At 36.5% G+C, this 18,532-nt stretch overlaps 1 protein-coding gene across 2 annotated transcripts in view; it reads left to right on the top strand.

Moving 5' to 3' along the window:
* The window catches only part of epha8 (eph receptor A8), a 76,725-nt gene that overhangs the window by 39,489 nt on the left and 18,704 nt on the right, over positions 1-18,532 (top strand). For both annotated transcript variants that reach the window (XM_084101855.1, XM_084101856.1), the window contains exon 3: positions 2,915-3,578. In XM_084101855.1, the coding sequence (XP_083957981.1) occupies positions 2,915-3,578 (664 nt within the window). The remainder of the gene's footprint in view (positions 1-2,914; positions 3,579-18,532) is intronic.

Below are 18,532 nucleotides of genomic sequence, written 5' to 3'. Positions count from 1 at the left end.
TTATCTCGCCGTATATCATGTAAGAGTGCATAATAATATCCATAGAGGAGAAAATAGATGTGAGATTAGCCTTGAAGAGTAGCGAGCTAATAACAGAACATCCCAAGGCGCTCCACAAACTGCAAACCATCATTTTTCCATAACAACATAATGATAAGTGATGCTGTTATACTGCTATTACTACCACTAGCCACAAAGTCCACAGATGCAGATGTCAAATCCTGGTCACTAATTTGCAGACACAAACCTATGTATACAAACACAATGTGCATTTTTACATAACGGTGACAGTAACAAACCTGAATTAGCTTAACATGTTTGCATTTGTTCATTTGGCAGACGTTTTTATCTAAAGTGACTTGCATCGCAGTGTTATTTTAGTATTATTTATATAGCATTATAGTATTTATTAATATTTTTAATGAGTTTTATTTTAATGTTAATTTTTTTTTATTGATTTGTAATTTTATGTGCTAATGAGTTAATGAAAACTATTTTTAGTATTAGTTTTTGCCTTAATTTTACTGAACGATAACAACACTACATTGCATTCCAGGTATACATTTTATCCATTTATGCATTTCCTGGGAATCAAATCCATGTCCTTGGTGTTGCTAGAGCCATGCTTTACAAATGTAAATGATGATAATAATAATTAATAAATAAACAATCTGTGAAATGTATGGTAAAACCAGCACATCTGATTGCCAGAACTTCACGATAAGAAAGAAAAAAATCATCAACTGAAAATAAATAAATGTATAAATACTGTACATTATTACACGTATTTTCACTGTAAATTATTAGATGACTTGGATTTTTTTTTTTCACTTCCAAAAACTGTAGATTTTTACAGTATTTTACTGAAAAGTCCAATTAGATCTATTACAGTTCTTTACCGTAAGGGAACTTATTGTTAACCACTTAACAGGTTTTTACTGTAGCATTTTTACAGTCATTTACCGCTAAAATAACGATCATTTTTACCGTTAGATCTACAGGAAATGTGCATTAAACTGGATGTATTTTTATTTAAGTTGCTAGCTATAAGCATTTAGCTTACCTTTTGAACTTATCAGAAAACTGACCATAGAAGACATCAATTTACACCAATACCAACTTTAATGTAGATTATAATATAATACATTAATTATTTACAGTTTTCCCGCTCCAGATCCCTCCCGAGCATCATCATCTGTCCACTCTGTTTATCCGTCAGCCCTCCGCTTTTAATTAGCAGTGAATAACCGCTGCTCGCTCACGGCGTGTGGCGTCAGTAAAGCCTGGTGTGAGCCGTGAGCTCGTGAGATGAAAGACCTGCTGTGTGTGGAGGCACGTAGCGGACCCTTCTCATGGGGCTGGAGGTCTTTCACTCCGCAGCTAGCCTTCAATTCACCTGCTTTACTATTACATGAGAAGGATGAAAGAGAACAGCTAATTGCCCATAGACAGAGCCATCAGAAAATACCTTTATGAACTGTCCATACACTCTCCTTTTCTGCAGTAAAGAGAGAAGAGGGTCTTTCGTTAAAGGGATAGTTCACCCAAAAATGAAAATCTGTCATCATTTATTCATCCTCATGTTGTTCCAAACCTGTATGAGTTTCTTTTTTACTGTTGAACACAAAAGAAGAAATTTGAAAGAATGTTGGTAACCAGACAATAGCCATTGATTTCCATATAGGGAGAATAAATACAATGGAAGTCAATGGCTGCCGTCAACTGTTTGGATAGCAACATTCTTTAAAATATCTTCTTTTGTGTTCAACAGAAGTAAAAACAATCATACAGGTTTGAAACAACTCATGGTGATGAAAGTTGTATAACATATTTCATCAGTGTTTCTAGAAGTCTTGAAGAACCCAAGATTTAAAATATTTAATATTGATGTTGGGGAGGCTGCTACTTTATGCGTTGCAAACTCATGTATAATTACGAGCATTAACATAACCACTATGTATATTTTGCATCTTCTTCTTAACCCCCCCCCCCCCCCCCTTTCCTCTCTCTCTCTCTCTCTCTCTCTCTCAACTGCTATCACGCTACTGAAAACTGTACTTGAATTTGTAGCAACTTCTTTATTTTGCAATTATTTTTTACCTGTTTGTTAGTTTTGGTGTTCTCTGGTTGTGGACGGCTTCATTCTCATTGATCAGCATTTCCATTTTTTGCTTCAGGCTCTTGATATGAATCTTTAAGTTCATTTGCAACCCATGATAAAATATTTATTCATGCCTGATTATTTGCATTGCGTAAGAAACTGCTTAAACCGCACAAAACCCACCCATGAATAACGAGGGATACTGAACTTTATTAAGGAAAGGCAGGCCACATTCATCATGATATTAATCTTATGCACTGCAATGCATATGTAAACGTTTTAAAGAAGCTCTAATGCTGTGAAAAGTGATATGCTGTTGAAGTAATACTGGACTGATTTATAAGAATCTTCACACTGTAAATATGTAAATCCACAAGTTAGATCTCTATCGCATTAAAGATGTGTTTGTAACAGCACATTTTGAGCGTGTAATCTCCTATCCTTAAGGGTGCACTTTTTTTTCGCTTTTCGCTGCCTTTTATTTTATTTTATTACTTTATTTTATTTTATTAGCTTAAATGTGTTTTTATGTGCTTATTTTGATGTGCCTTGAGCATCGCCTGAAAGCACTATATAAAGTAAACATACATGTTGTTGTTGTTGTTATGATTATCAGTACAGTAGTAATTTGGTCAGTTGCATGACACCTCTGGTCATGTGATCTCAACATGCTGACTCCATATAAAAAAAAACTAAGGAAAATGTAATAGTATTAATTCGTTTTTATGTAAAACTGTTTTAATTTGCAAAAACAATCTTTCAGACGTAACCATTTTCAATAATAACCCAGATTCCCCTTCTGTCTTCGCACAGTGGGATGCAATCAATGAAATGGATGAGTATTTCAGCCCCATCCACACGTACCAGGTGTGCAACGTGATGAGCCCGAGCCAGAACAACTGGCTCCGGACCAACTGGATCCAGCGTGACGGCGCCCGGCGGATCTACATCGAGGTGAAATTCACTCTGCGAGACTGCAACAGCATGCCAGGCGTTCTCGGTACCTGCAAGGAGACCTTTAACCTCTACTACTACGAGAGCGACCGTGATGTTGGCACGACCATCTGGGAGAGTCAGTTTTCCAAGATCGACACCATCGCCGCCGACGAGAGTTTCACCAACGTGGACCTGGGGGTGAGGAGACTCAAGCTCAACACTGAAATCCGTGGCGTCGGGCCGCTCAGCAAGCGCGGCTTCTACTTGGCGTTTCAGGATATAGGAGCCTGCATCGCCGTGGTGTCCGTTCGAGTGTACTACAAACGCTGCACGGGAATGGCTCGCAACCTGGCCGTCTTCAGGGACGTGGTCACGGGGGCCGACTCGTCCTCGCTCGTGGAGGTCAGAGGTCAGTGTGTGGACCACGCTGAGGAGAGAGACACGCCAAAGATGTACTGCAGCGCTGAGGGCGAGTGGCTCGTTCCTATTGGACGGTGTGTGTGCAGCGCTGGGTTTGGGGAGCACAGAGACAACTGCATTGGTGAGTGACAATACCCTTCACCATCTTCAAGCACATTTGAACATTTTCAGAACTGTATTTTTGCATTTCCAAGCCCGAAGAGTCCAGTCTAGTCCTGCATCCGAATATGCTTACTTTCATACTATATAGTAGGTGAAACTATGTGAGCCAAGTAGTATGTTTGAATTCATAATAGTCATAAAACGGCTGGCGAAAAGTACCTAGATGACCGTCCAGATTCTGAAGTGCTTATATACTGGACACAGGAGTGGAGTTGAGAATGGTGGTTAAGTAGGTCACATGACTATGACAACATGACAATGTAGTACATCCAAATTTCATTCATACTATAGACACATCCATACTAGAACATACTGGTCACGAAGTGATCAAATGTAGTGCCTACTTTACATTATAAGATTTTGGATGAAGAATATGGTGTTCTGGTTGTTAGATAGTGCCATCTTCAGATTAAGGCAATGAAAAAAATAATTTTTTTGTGCCTCTTTTGTCATCTGCTAGGCAAGAAAAATAATGATATTAATCATAATTCAGCAGCAGTACTGAAAACAGAATAAATTTAGTGATGCAACTTAATGGGAATGTTTGGAAATGGGAAACAGTAATGCTATAGATAATAAATATGGATGCTTGATATAATAATTAGTGATGGTTCACGATAGCTGAAGTTGACTGCTCCCTTTTTTTGGGTTATTTGGAAGTAATGCTGAAAACAGAATGATTTTAGAGACACAACTTCTCGGGGAAGTTAATTGAGGTCATCTAGTGAGTTTATAGTGTTTTTTCGTACTTAATATAGAATGCTTAATATTTAATGTTTTTAACATTAGTAATATGTGTAACACTTTACAATAAGGTTTCATTAGTTAACATTAGTTAACTACTTTAGTTAACATAAACTAACAATGAACAGTACTTCTACAGCATTTATTGTTAATGTTAATTTCAACTTTTACCAATACATTATTCAAATCAAAAGTTGTATTTGACAACATTAGTTAATGCACTGTGAACTAAAATGAACTAACAATGAGTATTTGTATTAACTAACATTAACGAAGATTAATAAATACTGTAACAAATGTATTTCTCATTGTTATAGTTAATACATTAACTAATGTTAACAAATGAGACCTTATTGTAAAGTATTACCATAATATTTAATATAATTTTTTTTAGCTGTAAATATTTTAACAAGTGATGCTGAGTAGAGGATGGTTTCAGAGACACATTTTAATATTAATAATATTCATATTTTTAATATTAGAGAATTCAATATTCTATTTTGCGATACTGTAAAGAGGATGATTTTAGACATACAACTTCTTGAAGACCGTTTTAGCATGCTGCATGATAGCAATGTTCCAGCCGTCAAAACACTACTTTTGTAACAATTTAAAAATAAATTTGATTTGATATTTTTAGACAATTCGTCAAGTTCAAAATTAAAAGTTAAACCTTTCTCTCTAGTTTTTCCATTCCATTTTCACTGACACATGACTAAATTCTGTGGAATTGTTATTAATTCAATTTCCCTCGTGTTGCCAGAATCACAGCATTCTGTTTTGAACGTATTACTCAAACCATCACAAACTCACACTTTGTCAGGTGATTTTCTGCTCGATCTGTGGCTAATAGCACTCGTGGCAATCCATTTCCTTTTCCTCTCTCCTCTCTAAAGTGCTGCCGCCAGTCAGTAAAGGTTAAGTGTCTGAGCCGCAGAGTCAGGCTTTTGGTGTCTAAACTGGGTCGCTGTGCTAATTCTCTCGGTGAGCGCTCCTCCTCTAGTCACGCACATCTCAGGGACAAACCCGGCATGGCAAACTGGGCTGGGCTTGGACACTGCAAAAAAAAAAAAAACGGAAAAAAAAAACCACTCTTAAAGCCGTAGGCGCAGACCACGTGGAAGGATTGCATGCCGTAGCAATAGAAAATGTCAAAAGGATTCCCGTTTCCTTTGACCGAGATCCAAGCGATGGGCTCCTACTAGCATTTTAAGTGCCGATCAAAACAGAGCACTAGCTTCACGTCTCACTCACGTCAGCTCTGTTTTGGGTTTTCCAGTGGGCCTTCCAGGCCAGCGTGAAAATGTAGGGAAAATATCTATTTCAGAGGAGATGAGATAGTTCATGCTATCGGGATAGCAGGGAGCCTTGTCAAATCCACTCCATTTGGCAACTTGATTTAACCTACTTAGATTCAAGGGAGAGTGTCTTCCCCACATGTTCAGCTGCCGCTGTGGGCTAACTTATTCATGAGCGCTTGTAAACAGCCGTCCATGCAAAACAATTGTGTTTGGAAGGGCATGATGACGCTGTACCGGGATTAACAATCAGAAATACAGTGGGCTCTAAAGGTCTGAGGTCATATTGAAAATTAGGGATTTTAAAATGTGGAAATGTGGAAAATGGATAACCATGAAATGGTATGATGTAAAATAAACAAGAAATATTTCAGATTTTGCAGTAAAATTGTGATTTGGTCATGCAAACTCTTTTGTACAGATGGATTTTCACATTTTCTTGCTTTGAGCTGAAACTTTTTACTCAATGTTGTGCTGATATAATTTGTAATGGAAATATTACCGTACAAAGGTTTTGGGTCGGTAAGATTTTTTACTGCTTTTGAAAGAACTTGAAATCTGTTCACTAAGGTCAAATGTACAGTAAAAACAGTAATATTGTGAAAATATTATTACCACTTTAAATAACTGTTTTCTATTTTAATATATTGTAAATATAATTTATTTCTGTGATCAAAGCTGAATTTTCAGCATCATTACTGCAGTCTTCACAGTCACATGATCCTTCATCATTCTAATATTGCTGCTCAAGAAACATTTCTTATTAATAATGTTGAAATGAAAACAGTTTTTGCTGCTTAATCGTTTTTGTTGAAACGGTGATAAAAAAAAATTCTGGATTCTTTGATGAATAGAAAGTTCAAAAGAAATAGAAAGACATTAAAGATGTCTTTACTGTCACTTTTGATCAATTTAATGCATCCTTGCTGAATAAAAGTATTAATTTATTTTAAAAAAATGTATTGATAGCAAACTTTTGAATCGTACTGTGTACATAATATATTTTCTTTCTTTTTTTTTATGTCCTGAGAGAATAATGCAGTGTTTGCAAAAGAATTGTATTACAACTTTAGACTCTGTTGCCACTTACCCAAAGCATTGTGATATATTGTGGCTCTGTTAGTTACCCAGCATGCACTGCGTCTGGGGTCAAATCAGAGTGAGTGTAAAAGTGTGTGGAATTGGGTATTCATTGTTGGTTGAAGCTATACATTTCACACTAAAATTGTGTTTTGGATGTTGCAATATGAATATTCATTCAGCAGATTCTAAGTAAGAATGAATGTAACGGACGACCACTTTTCGAAGCAACAATCCAGTTTAATGACGGAGGCATCCTTCATAAACGTCTTTTGATATACACTGCCTTGTCTAACATTAACAATACGATGCAAAAATTGCGAGGGCACAAAGCTAAGCTTTACAAGAATGCCTTACATTGTCCAAGACGAAGAATTCTTTATTCTGAAGGGCTCAGAGTTCAGAGTTGTTTATTGAAGTCTTTTGTTCGTCTGTAAAAAAGCTTACGAATCTGACTTTGTAACACTTTCTGACATTAGCTGATTTCAAAGCCAGTCAAAAGCTACTGTACATTGTTGAAGAGGCCATCTTTTCACAATCCCAGCCATCAATTTCCACTTTTCATGCTCTCACAGATTATAATTATAAACTCCTCCGAAGAATCTAGCGTGTGCTTGTGATTGTTAGCCTCGACACATCAGCAGCCCGCTGGCGACCGGTAAGGGGATTTCAGAATGCTTTAGTCTGTCACTCTTAGATAATGATATTTATTTTCTGACAGCGTACAATCGAACGAAAAGGAAAGAATGAGGTGTAGAGTTTTAATAATCTTACATTAGATCATAAGCCTGAAAGCAGCCAATCAAATGTTTTAATTCACTAAGCAGACAGATTCATTCTTGTCTCATAGACACTTTATATTCCTCCAGCTGTGTGTTTGTTTCTCTCTGACTTGAAGACACCTGACAAAAATATGATGCGATTTGAGAGATGTGACGAACTGGGTTTGCACACATTTATTGGTGAAAATGGATTGTGGGTGGTTAGCGAATAAGAAGAAGTGTTCAATCTTCTGAAACTTCCTCAGCTAAAGTTTTTGATTTTGTTATGTTTTTTTTCTAAAGAAAGACAAACATAAATAGTGATGAAAGTCACAATATTAATTGCCATGGATGAATTTTTCCTGTACTGTAAGTAAATAGGTAATCCACTGTAGAGGAGTTGCAACCTGAGTTTTACCTGAGATTTGGAGTCAGATATCAGTAGGGGGAAATTATTTAGTTACAGACATGCAAACTTTGGGGACAAACATGTAAAAAGTGGCCGCTGGCTTATAATGCAACAAGTATTGCTAAAGTAAACAGATTTTACGATAACTCTTTATTTTGATGGTCCACTTTAGACGTTCTATGGACTATAAGTGACTTTGCAACTGCATGTTAACTAACTCTCATTAGAGTATTAGTAGATTTTCTGCTTAATATCTGCCAACACTTTATTTTTATGCTCCCCTACAGATATTCTACTTACTATAAGTAACTTTCCAAGTACATGGCAATTTATTCTACTAACCCGAACACTAATAGTCTACTTATACTCTAATGAGAATTAGTTGACATGTAGTTGGAAATTAATGAGAGTTAGTAGACATGTAGTTGCAAAGTAAAATGTCTAAAGTGGACTATCGAAGTATAACCGATTAGACTTATAGACTTAAAAAATAATATAATAATGCTGCCATGTATTCCCCCCTATTCCCCCCATATGAAAAGTAAGAATTGACATGTTGACCTCCAGTGGATAACAGTAATATTAATCTATAGCATGCATGTTTTTATTCATTGATGTTTTGTTTTTTACCAGAAAACATTATACATTTTTTAGCCGGGGGCCTGTGGTTGAGGTGACACAGAATGATCCAGCTGGTATTTGCACTAAAATATTGCATTGCATACTGTGTGGCACAGCTGTTTAGATGCAAATCTATGAGATTTTTTACAAAAAGTCAAGATATCAGCACACTTCTCATGACTCGTGTCTGTGCATTTTCTGAAGGTAGGGAATGATATTAATTTGTTTTTTGTTTGTTTTTTTAAGTCTGTTTACACATTTAAGGAGTTGAGGACACCATCTGTGTGTATGCAGTATAATAAGCCATATGTATTAGCAGGAAGATTTGTTGTCACAACACTAAAATAAGGAAAGAGCACTCATGTCAGTGCTGAACAGTCGGTTTATATTATGCTGAGGATGAACCTGAAATGACAGAACCTGAGAAAACCAGAAAACAACTACGTGTCAACTAACTCTCATTAGAGTATCAGTAGACTGTTAGTGTTCGGGTTAGTAGAATAAGTTGACATGTAGTTGCAAAGTTACTTATAGTCAGTAGAATGTCTAAGTTGTTTATGTCTAATGTCTAATGTCTAACGTAAGTTTAGGGGACTGTAGTTTTATATGGATGAACATCTTATCTAATAACAACTCAACTGTCTCTTTCTATTCTTGCATGTGTAATGCAAAAGTTACCTGGTTCTGGTCAATAAACATTGAGTATTTTTTTATGGATTGCATTACACTACTTATACTTCCTTTGTAAGTGCATTACGTTAAACAAGTTTTTTTCTTTGTTGACAGAAGATCTTAACTTGTACTGAACCTGGAATGTTCATACCTTCACAGTCTCCCGATGAGTGCTGTATGTCTGCTGGATCATCGTTAAAATCCCACATTCTAGCAGTAATTTATTGTTTTATTTGAGCCACACTGCATGTCAAATAAAGCGAAACAATTGCAGCCAACAGCACATTGGTGGCCCTGATAACAAAAGCAGATACTGCGCCTGTAAATGGAAAGAATGAGGATTTGCGAGAGGGGGCGGAGTGGTAGGGTGGGCGACTAATTAGCCTTTTTTTGTGTCTTAGCTGGGCGTGCATTGTGTACAGCATGAGGGTTTTCTGGCCAACATATTACACAGGGATTAAATGAGGAAACGGGGGGCTCCAGTGGACAATATTAAAGCCCTGCACGCAACTATGCCATTGTGGTGATGCCGTTTAATCTGTCAGACCACCATGCAGACAGGCGGACGGAGGAATAGTGTTGGGGAAAGGGGCTTTGTCCCAAGAAAAGGAATGAATTTTATCTCAGCAAGACGGAGCTGGACCGTGTCACTCAAAATACACCCCCACCCCTCCCCCCAAACCATCAATATTGGCACTTGCATCAGAAATAGTGAAAAACAGCCTGTGTAATTACAATCGGACACACAAAAGCTACGTTCATTTATTTTATGCAACTGGCATCCATATTTTGTATTATAATTATGTGGGTCTAGATTCAAATGCATGTGTCTGCACATTTAATAACACTGGAAGGACGTGAATGACAGTGCGGTGTTGATAATATGGGGAAATTATTAAACCCATTACATAATCAGATTTTTAGATTGTGATTTTCTTTCTTGCATGCTCTTTCTCAAAGTTAATTTCATTTGGAGGATGTGAAAATACACAGCTGCCTCCCAGTTTGCACCGGAAACTGAATGTCTTATCAGGCTATTTGCATTGCCATTGTTCTCATGCAACAAACGGGCTGTGTGATAAAAATCCACAAAGCCGCTGCATCACAGCAACTTCATAAGACAGATCAAGTCTGTGTAAGACTAAAGAACAAAAAAAGCACGCTCGACTTTTCTCTGGTAATTGGCGTGCACAAAACATTTCTTCATTTAGATGGCTCCTTTTTGTCAGCGGCACTGTAAATGCCTCGCTCCGCACTCTTCAATTAGACACGCTTAGATAGGTGACAGCAATTCAATCAAACAATTAGCAGCCATTTAATGCTCATTAACAGAGTCGTTTGTCTCATTTGATGTGGCTGCACACTATTTCCAAAGAAAAGCACTGTTGGATTGTTGCCGTACGCAGATTATTGCACAATAGCAACATGAACACCTGTTGAACAATGAACTTTTAGCCACCAGAATCTTAATGTGAAAACATAGACGTTTTACATCTGTTGTGTACTTGCCTATTGTTAAAAAAATATTTTTGTTGTTGTATTGTTAAAAAAATATCTATCTATCTATCTATCTATCTATCTATCTATCTATCTATCTATCTATCTATCTATCTATCTATCTATCTATCTATCTATCTATCTATCTATCTATCTATCTATCTATCTATCTATCTATCTATCTATAACAGTACAACACCATTATACTGATTTGAAGAATAATAAATAAATACTTCAACATTTCTATAATATATCATCATTATTTATGTACTTTGTTTTTGCTTTACTTTCTTTTTAGTGTTTATCTTTTTTTGTGTCTCATATCTAGTAGGTTTCCTCAAGTCCATTTCCCTGGCAATTTTTTACATATATTGAATATAGACTGGGATTGAAAAATGACAACATAGAAAATATTTTTTTGTGTGCAAAATAGAAGTATTTTCATTAGTGGTCTTACTCTTTTGGACTTTGTCCAACAAATAAATGATAAGTAGCCTAATATCATGGGAAGATATGATAAAGGCAGTTTAAATCAACCGACTAGTTTTGCTTAGCCTATTGCACCAGAAATGGAGATAAATGGTCTTTACGCTCTGTGCCGACTGGGGCTGCATGTAATCATGGACTCGCTTTGCTACATAGCTTACGCACATCCGTAGTGGCTAAAATTAATGCCAGCCAAGTTTTTAATATCTGTTCTCAGGTCCCTTCCTCCGGCAGGATTTGTTAACGTGGTGCCATGTTTCATTTCTGCCTATTAGTGCATGTGAGAGACGTTTAAGAACATAATTAAAGTGGGACGCCCCTGTGGGAGCGTTCAGGTAGATTAAACGACTTCATTAGCTTTACGCAACAGCAAGTGTGTGATGTAGCCACTGGACAGAAGCACTGGTCCGAGATCCAGGGCTTTCCCGCTGGGAGTCGACTGTCAAACGTGTAGATGCTTCTCGTTAGCAAGAGTTTCAACGGCGTAACTAAATATTACTGGCTGGTGACTATCTTTTTTTAAACTTTTTAAGTTTGGACTAGTTTAACTGGTTGCAATCCGTGTCTGTTCACTAATAATAATAAAAAAGCGGTTGCCGGTCTTAATTGGTCTGATTTAATGGTTTTAAAGGGGTTTGGAGCACTTCTGAGCTAGTCAGGATGGTTGACAAGTTGAAGCTGAATACCAGCCAGACTGGGAGATCAGTTAGACTAGCTAAAATCAGATAAATCCAGCAAACCACCTTAGGCTGGTTTAGTTTTCAGCAGGGTTACTGGCATAGATATATACACTAGATGTCGCCTTGTATACGGCAGTTCATTGGAATGAATGCGTCAATAGAGCCGCCATCTTGGAACAGGGGAGCCCCTCCTCTTTAATGTATCAGCGTCAATGTAGGTAAAGGTCTAACTGAAATAAAATCACCATAAATCGTCATGAATGCGATTTTCTAGTTTTTTTGGTTCGTTCCAACGGTCAGACATGTATTTATCATTGAGTCCAGAGAAAATGTAAGGTTTTGATATTAAGATAATTTACTTCTTTTTCCAAATATAATGTATATATATATATATTTATATATATATATATATATATATAATATAACTTATATATACTTATATATATATACTTATATATATATATAACTTATATATATATATATATATATATATAAATGAGCAAAACTTGGCCACTAAATATTTAATATTAAATTATTTTAATGATCACAATTAAAGTTTTAATTTTATTAAATTGAACAAGCGCAACATTCAGCATTCAATCAAATATTTTAAAAGATGTATTATTAATAATAATGTTATTTCAACATAGGCCTAATATCTCGTTATTTCGACATAATAGCCTATGTGTGCGTGCAACAAGCAAGATGTGCATTTGTAAATCCGGTGACGCGTGCATTGATTTTAAACTAGTGTTTTCTGACAGTGTCGACTGCAAAGATGAAGTTGACGATCGCCATCTCCGTAGTGAACGCACCTATAGAGAGAAATGCACATAATGAATTACATAATCAGAGAACTTTTTCTTTTCGTTTTGAATTATTTTGTTTAAAGACATTTCAAGCTTTGTGTATTTGATGTATTTCTCATGTCTGTGTCAGGCATACACTGAGTTTCGTTAAGTTAGGATGAGATGCGCTCCAGTTCACGTGCAATGCAAGTGACCATGCGGGCGCCTCCATGATTTTTTTGTCTGTTATATTTGCTTCTTATTTATTAAATCCAGGCAATTGGTTGATGAAAAATTGATTAAAATTAAGATACAATTTATACAAAACGAAATTCACTTTAAAGAAAGGCTTTAAACAGTTGACATTTTCACAAATTCCAGTGTCCTTCCACACCTCCATCCCCAGTTTGCAAGAAAGAAACAAGCCCTTGAGCCCACTGTATCCTTGTGCAAAACGCACACATACATAAGATTTATGGAATTCTATGTATAATAATCATGGATGTACTGTTTGAAGATTGACAGGGAGAGGACAAGCATAGGCTACTAGGACTGTACTTACAGGTTACAAGCGCCACACTGGTTTTTTTTTTTTCATTAAAAGGTTTGAGTACAATCGGTAAAAAAATCTAAAGTTTGGAACAACACAGCACAACACAGCCAAAAGTGGGTATTGAGGATCAACTCCTGCATATTGTACATTTTAAACACAAGGGTTATTTCAAATAATATCTAAAGAGTACAGCACATTCACAGTTCATTTTCTGTGCGAGAATCACAGTTCATTTTCTTCCTCCAAGCAGAGAAATGTACACTGAACTTATAAAAAAACAACTTGACTACTACCATCCACAGAGTAAAGGTAATCCCTTGCTGTCTGGTTTAGATTTTGTTTGTGTGAACAATCCATACGCAGCACAAAAGTCCGGTATCATCCATGAATTCGAAGTACAGGCGGAGATAGCAGCGTTACCTAGCTACTTCCTATGACAAGACCCCTGTTCCAAGATGGCGGCGGTTTTGACGCATGCTTAGAACCCCAAGGCGACATCTAGTGTTTATATCTATGGGTTACTGGCACAAGCTATGTAGATAAGATGGATTTTTTTTTTCCCTGATAACCCAGCTTGACCAGTCAAAACTAGTATCCAACAAAGCATGCCTTTAACTACACTGAAAAAGGGTTAGTTCTCCCAAAAATGAAAATTGTCATCATTTACTCACCCTTAAGTTGTTCTAAACCTCTATGAAGTTCTTCTGTTGAACATAAAGGACAATATTTTGAAGAATGTTGGTGACCAAACAGTTGCTGGTCCCCATTGACTCCCATAGTATAGAAAAAAATACTGTGGAACTCAGTTTGGATACCAACATTCTTCAGGATATCTTCCTTAATGTTCAACAGCTTAAATACATTCATAGAGGTTTGGATCAACTTGAGGGTGAGTAAATGATGACAGAATCTTCATTTTTGGGTGAACTCTGGAACAATTTTCCATCAGATGTTGCTAGATAATTTTGCCAATAATCACAAAGAACCAGCATGAAATTAAACACGAATTATTGAAGTAGACTGAAAAACAATTTTCTAGTAAAACATACACTCCAGTAATCAGTTTCGACTTTCAGTGTAGACTTTTAGCTCATCTCGCAGAAAGGACGTTAAAGCGGCAGAAATACTTTTTAAAGGAAGTTATAACTAATCATTTGAATTCTGTTTAATCATTTATTCGTTTCTTTATCCATATCAAGGGGCAGCCGAGCCTATCTGCGCAATCACTAGGATTCTCCAAGTCAATAAAGTCACCGGCCGCGTTTCTCCTTCTACTGTTAATGACTCTTCAAGGTCGCCCCCAATTTAGACAAGTTGGTCTCCATCTATCAAGCACTTAGAAACAGGCACCACTTTTCTTGAGTAAATTGATCTGATAGCAATTACCCTCCTGCGCTTGGAAAGTTTAAGATGAGATCTTTGGAGGACACAGTCTAACCACAACTACAGACAATAAGATTAAGGGCCAAAATAGAAAACAGAAGCAAAATTGGATGCACGTCCAAACAGACCCACACACACATATATCTATATGTATATTAATGCAAGTATTTGAGAGTAAACTAGATACTAGTCACCCCTGCCCTGTTCTTATAGCCACACTGTGTGGTTAATATCAGATTGCGAGCCACAAACAATTAACTCCTTACGGCCCTCTTATATATCCATTAAAATCCTCCCTCTGGGATAAACAGACATTTTTACACATGGCCGGTTTCAAATTAGGCTGCTTTCTTCAGACCAACGCAAGCCATTTTCACAAATTAAGATATGCTTGTGTGTCAAAGGTATATGGTTATTTTGTGCATAGGGGGGTTGAGTTTGTTGGCTTTATAACTCATCCGCTTCATCTTCTTTTAGCCTTGGGAGCAATTAAAGGATTAGTTCAGTGAAAGTTTTTTTTTTCCTCATTTAGCCCTATATTGTCCCAACCCCATATTATTTCCTTTTTTTAATCTGTGAAACACAAAAGGTGATGTTATGCAGGATGTCCGATCAGCTGTTTTCCATGAAAGTGCTGGTGATTTACATTGTCAAGCTCAAAAAAGACGTATCACACGGACGTTATTCACTGATAGTCAATATTTTAATGTCTAATGTGCAGCAGCATAGCAGATAGCAGCAGTACTTGTTCACAATGAAATGTAATCAGTGTTGTTTAGTGTCATTGAGATACTATTGTAGTTTTCAAACTTGCAACATCATGATTGGTCACATGACATGTGAGAACCAATCATATATCAAACCTGGCATGACCTACAGTATATAATGATGCCATTTTTAATTAAACACAAGCACAGATTCAATTCATATTTGATTCAAGTCATTTGGACTGCTTTTTAAAATACTTTTTCTGCAGTGTAAATCATTATTTACTTTTGTTGTTTGTGGGGGGAAAAAGCAACTCTGTTATTTTTCCTAACATCTAATTTGTTTGTTTTTTCCACAGAAGGAGGAAAGAAAATAATATGTGGTCGGATAATGGATGACAAAATGTTAATTTTTGTATGCACTGTTCCTTTAAATCTACAGAGGAGGCAGTGAGTAACATTTAGCAAAGCCTATTATGACTGAAGAGTAAGTCTAATGCAGGTAAATCCTTGTATTGTAATGCAAAATATGATCCACGCTGTTTGAAATCAAAGACCTGTCTATTTAATGGCTATCAAAAGGTCATGTCTGTGTTCGCTGTTATTGTCCTCTTGGTTCAGCTTGAATTTCATGCATGAATTGGCATTTTGATAGTCAGAGCCAAAGCTTGAAGGCCCAAACGCTTGCGAGCAATTCATCTTCTCCTCTCCTTATCCGTCCCTATTTATTTCTTTATTTATTTGTACCCTCTGGTTGTTCGATCTTGAGACTCATTCCCATGTGGTTTGAGGGCCAGTCAGCATTAGGTGTTATCGTGGCCGTGCGGCTTCGGGATCTGGACGTGCCAGTCATGCTCGGTATCGCTGCTGCTGCTGGGAGTTTTGCCTCGGGATGGATTGGCCGGCTCCAAATGTCACTAACCTTGATTAATGTCACCCCCAAAAGTGCTGTCGTGAAAAAAAATTGCAGAAGCTTTTTCTTTATGATTTGAAAGAAACAATACTGGGGTCAACCTGTGGAAAATCTTCGCCTTTTGATAACTGAAAGAGAGTGTGTATCAATGCAAAGCTTCCTCCCTGAGTCCACCCAGAAGGAAACTAAGCTAAAAAGGTATTTCAAACATCGCCTTCATAGTAAAATTTATTTTTAATGATAAAATTTAGGCAGTTCTTGAGCTGAGCATGAGCTGATGTGCCTCAGAGGAATATTTCTCGCCTTAGATATGAGATGCAATGAATTAGATTTGTGCTGAACTTTTTTAAATAAATTAAATGATGTGCTTGCATGAATATTTGAATATGAAAGTTTGGGGTCAGTAAGATGTTACAGTTTTATTAAAACAGTTTTATTTAGCAAGGATGCATTAAATTGATCAAAAGTGACAGTAAAGACATTTATAATGTTACAAAAGGTTTGTATTTTAAATAAATGCTGTTATGTAGCACAACATTGATAATCATAACAGATGTTACTGAAGGATCATGTGACACTGAAGACTGGAGTAATGATGCTGAAAATTCAGCTTTGCCATCACAGGAATAAATTACGTTTTAAAATATATTCAAATAAAAAACAATATCTATATTTCACAATTTTAGAGTTTATTTTTGATCAAATAAATGCAGCCTTGATGAGCATGAGAGTTTTATAAACAAACTTTTAAGTGATAATGTTTATCAGTAACACTATTTACTTGAATTTTATTTTGTGATTTTATCAAATCTGTCTGATAGGGACATATAACACTTACTGTAATGAATGTTAAGGGTGTTGACAGCTAAGCAAAGTGCAATTTTTTAGGAAGGAATGAGATACAATACATTTACAATTATAATCTGTGTTTATAGACATATAGTCATTTATTTTAGTATGCCTTCTCTAAGGAGAAAAAGAATGAGAAAAACATTTGAAGAAGTGGGTGGTCACTGTATTGACATTAGTCATTAACCCATTCACATATGACCGCTCATTTTTATATGTTTACGCCTATTCAGTATTTAGTTATCCAATCATAACAGAGGTCCTTTAGATAAGTCTTAAGGTACAGTAGCAGAAACAGTTGGTTTAATTTGTCAAAATAGGATCAGAAACTATATTTTTGGTGCAAGAAACTTTGACTAACATAATAATGGAATCATTGGGCCTAAAATAATGGTGTGTTCAAGTGAAGTTTGTAATTTTGAGTAGGGAAGTCGTGTTTTCGATGTCAGGTGCATTCAAGTCACTTTATTTGAAGCAAGATGGCGTATAGTCTTGCGTAGCCAGCTTTCCATAGCAGCTTTGATTGGCCAAGGACCTCCCAGAGCCCGTCTGAGTGACATGTAAAGCAACCAATCACAGTTCGTTTTGTTCCACGTCATGTTTAGGGGCGTGAAAATGTAACGTTGATGTTCCTACAATAACAGACCGATGTGTAAAACTCTTGAATGTATTTTAAAGAGTCTAACTTAACATACTTCACATACTTTCAAATACTTTTGCTCAGTGTCACATTCGTAAACACAACGGCTTGCTTCTTCCATGAGGGGGTTTGACGTCATGGCATCTTTGTTTCCAGGCAGACGTTTAAGAACGAGACACACACGTCTCCCGGAAATCCCGTACAATTCAACCAATCAGATGATGACTTTGAAACTCCTGAAGTGTTTCCAATTGTATGTGCCATATGGTAGGCTGAGACTAGATGGCGGTGTACCTTCTCTTAATTAAGTACACAAAAATACAGCAAGTTTTTATACTTCTAGAAAATTAAGAATAAAGAATATGCATCAGGTGTGTTTTATGAAGCCACTGTAAACTTTATCGTTACTTTATCGTTACATCGTTATATTACAATGCTATCATATTTTGTGTTTGTCATGTTTCTTATTTAACACAAGAAAGAAACTCATACAGGTTTGGAACCATTTTTGGATGAACTAACCCTTTAAAGAAAATCCAGAGCTTCCCACTCGTATTTATTTACTTCGTGGGGCCGGGGTATTCATGTGCGTTCAAATCATAAATCCGATCTTTCCGACATGACTTGAATGCAACAGTGCACTTTTGTTAGGCCATTTAGGCATTTAACCATTATGTCATGTTTAAACAACAAATCAGAAATGCTTGCATTGTATATTAGAGGCTGAATGGGAACATCTGTTGTGTTTTCATGACTCTCACGGGAAACAGTCATTACATTAACAGTACAGGCCTTCATACACCTTCAAAATGGTACGCTGCTGTACTGTATG

Source organism: Abramis brama (assembly GCF_963993115.1).
Source record: "Abramis brama genome assembly, chromosome: 23".
NCBI lineage: Eukaryota > Metazoa > Chordata > Actinopteri > Cypriniformes > Leuciscidae > Abramis > Abramis brama.
Note: the sequence above shows the minus strand (reverse complement) of the source record. Positions and strands in the feature narration are given on the sequence as shown.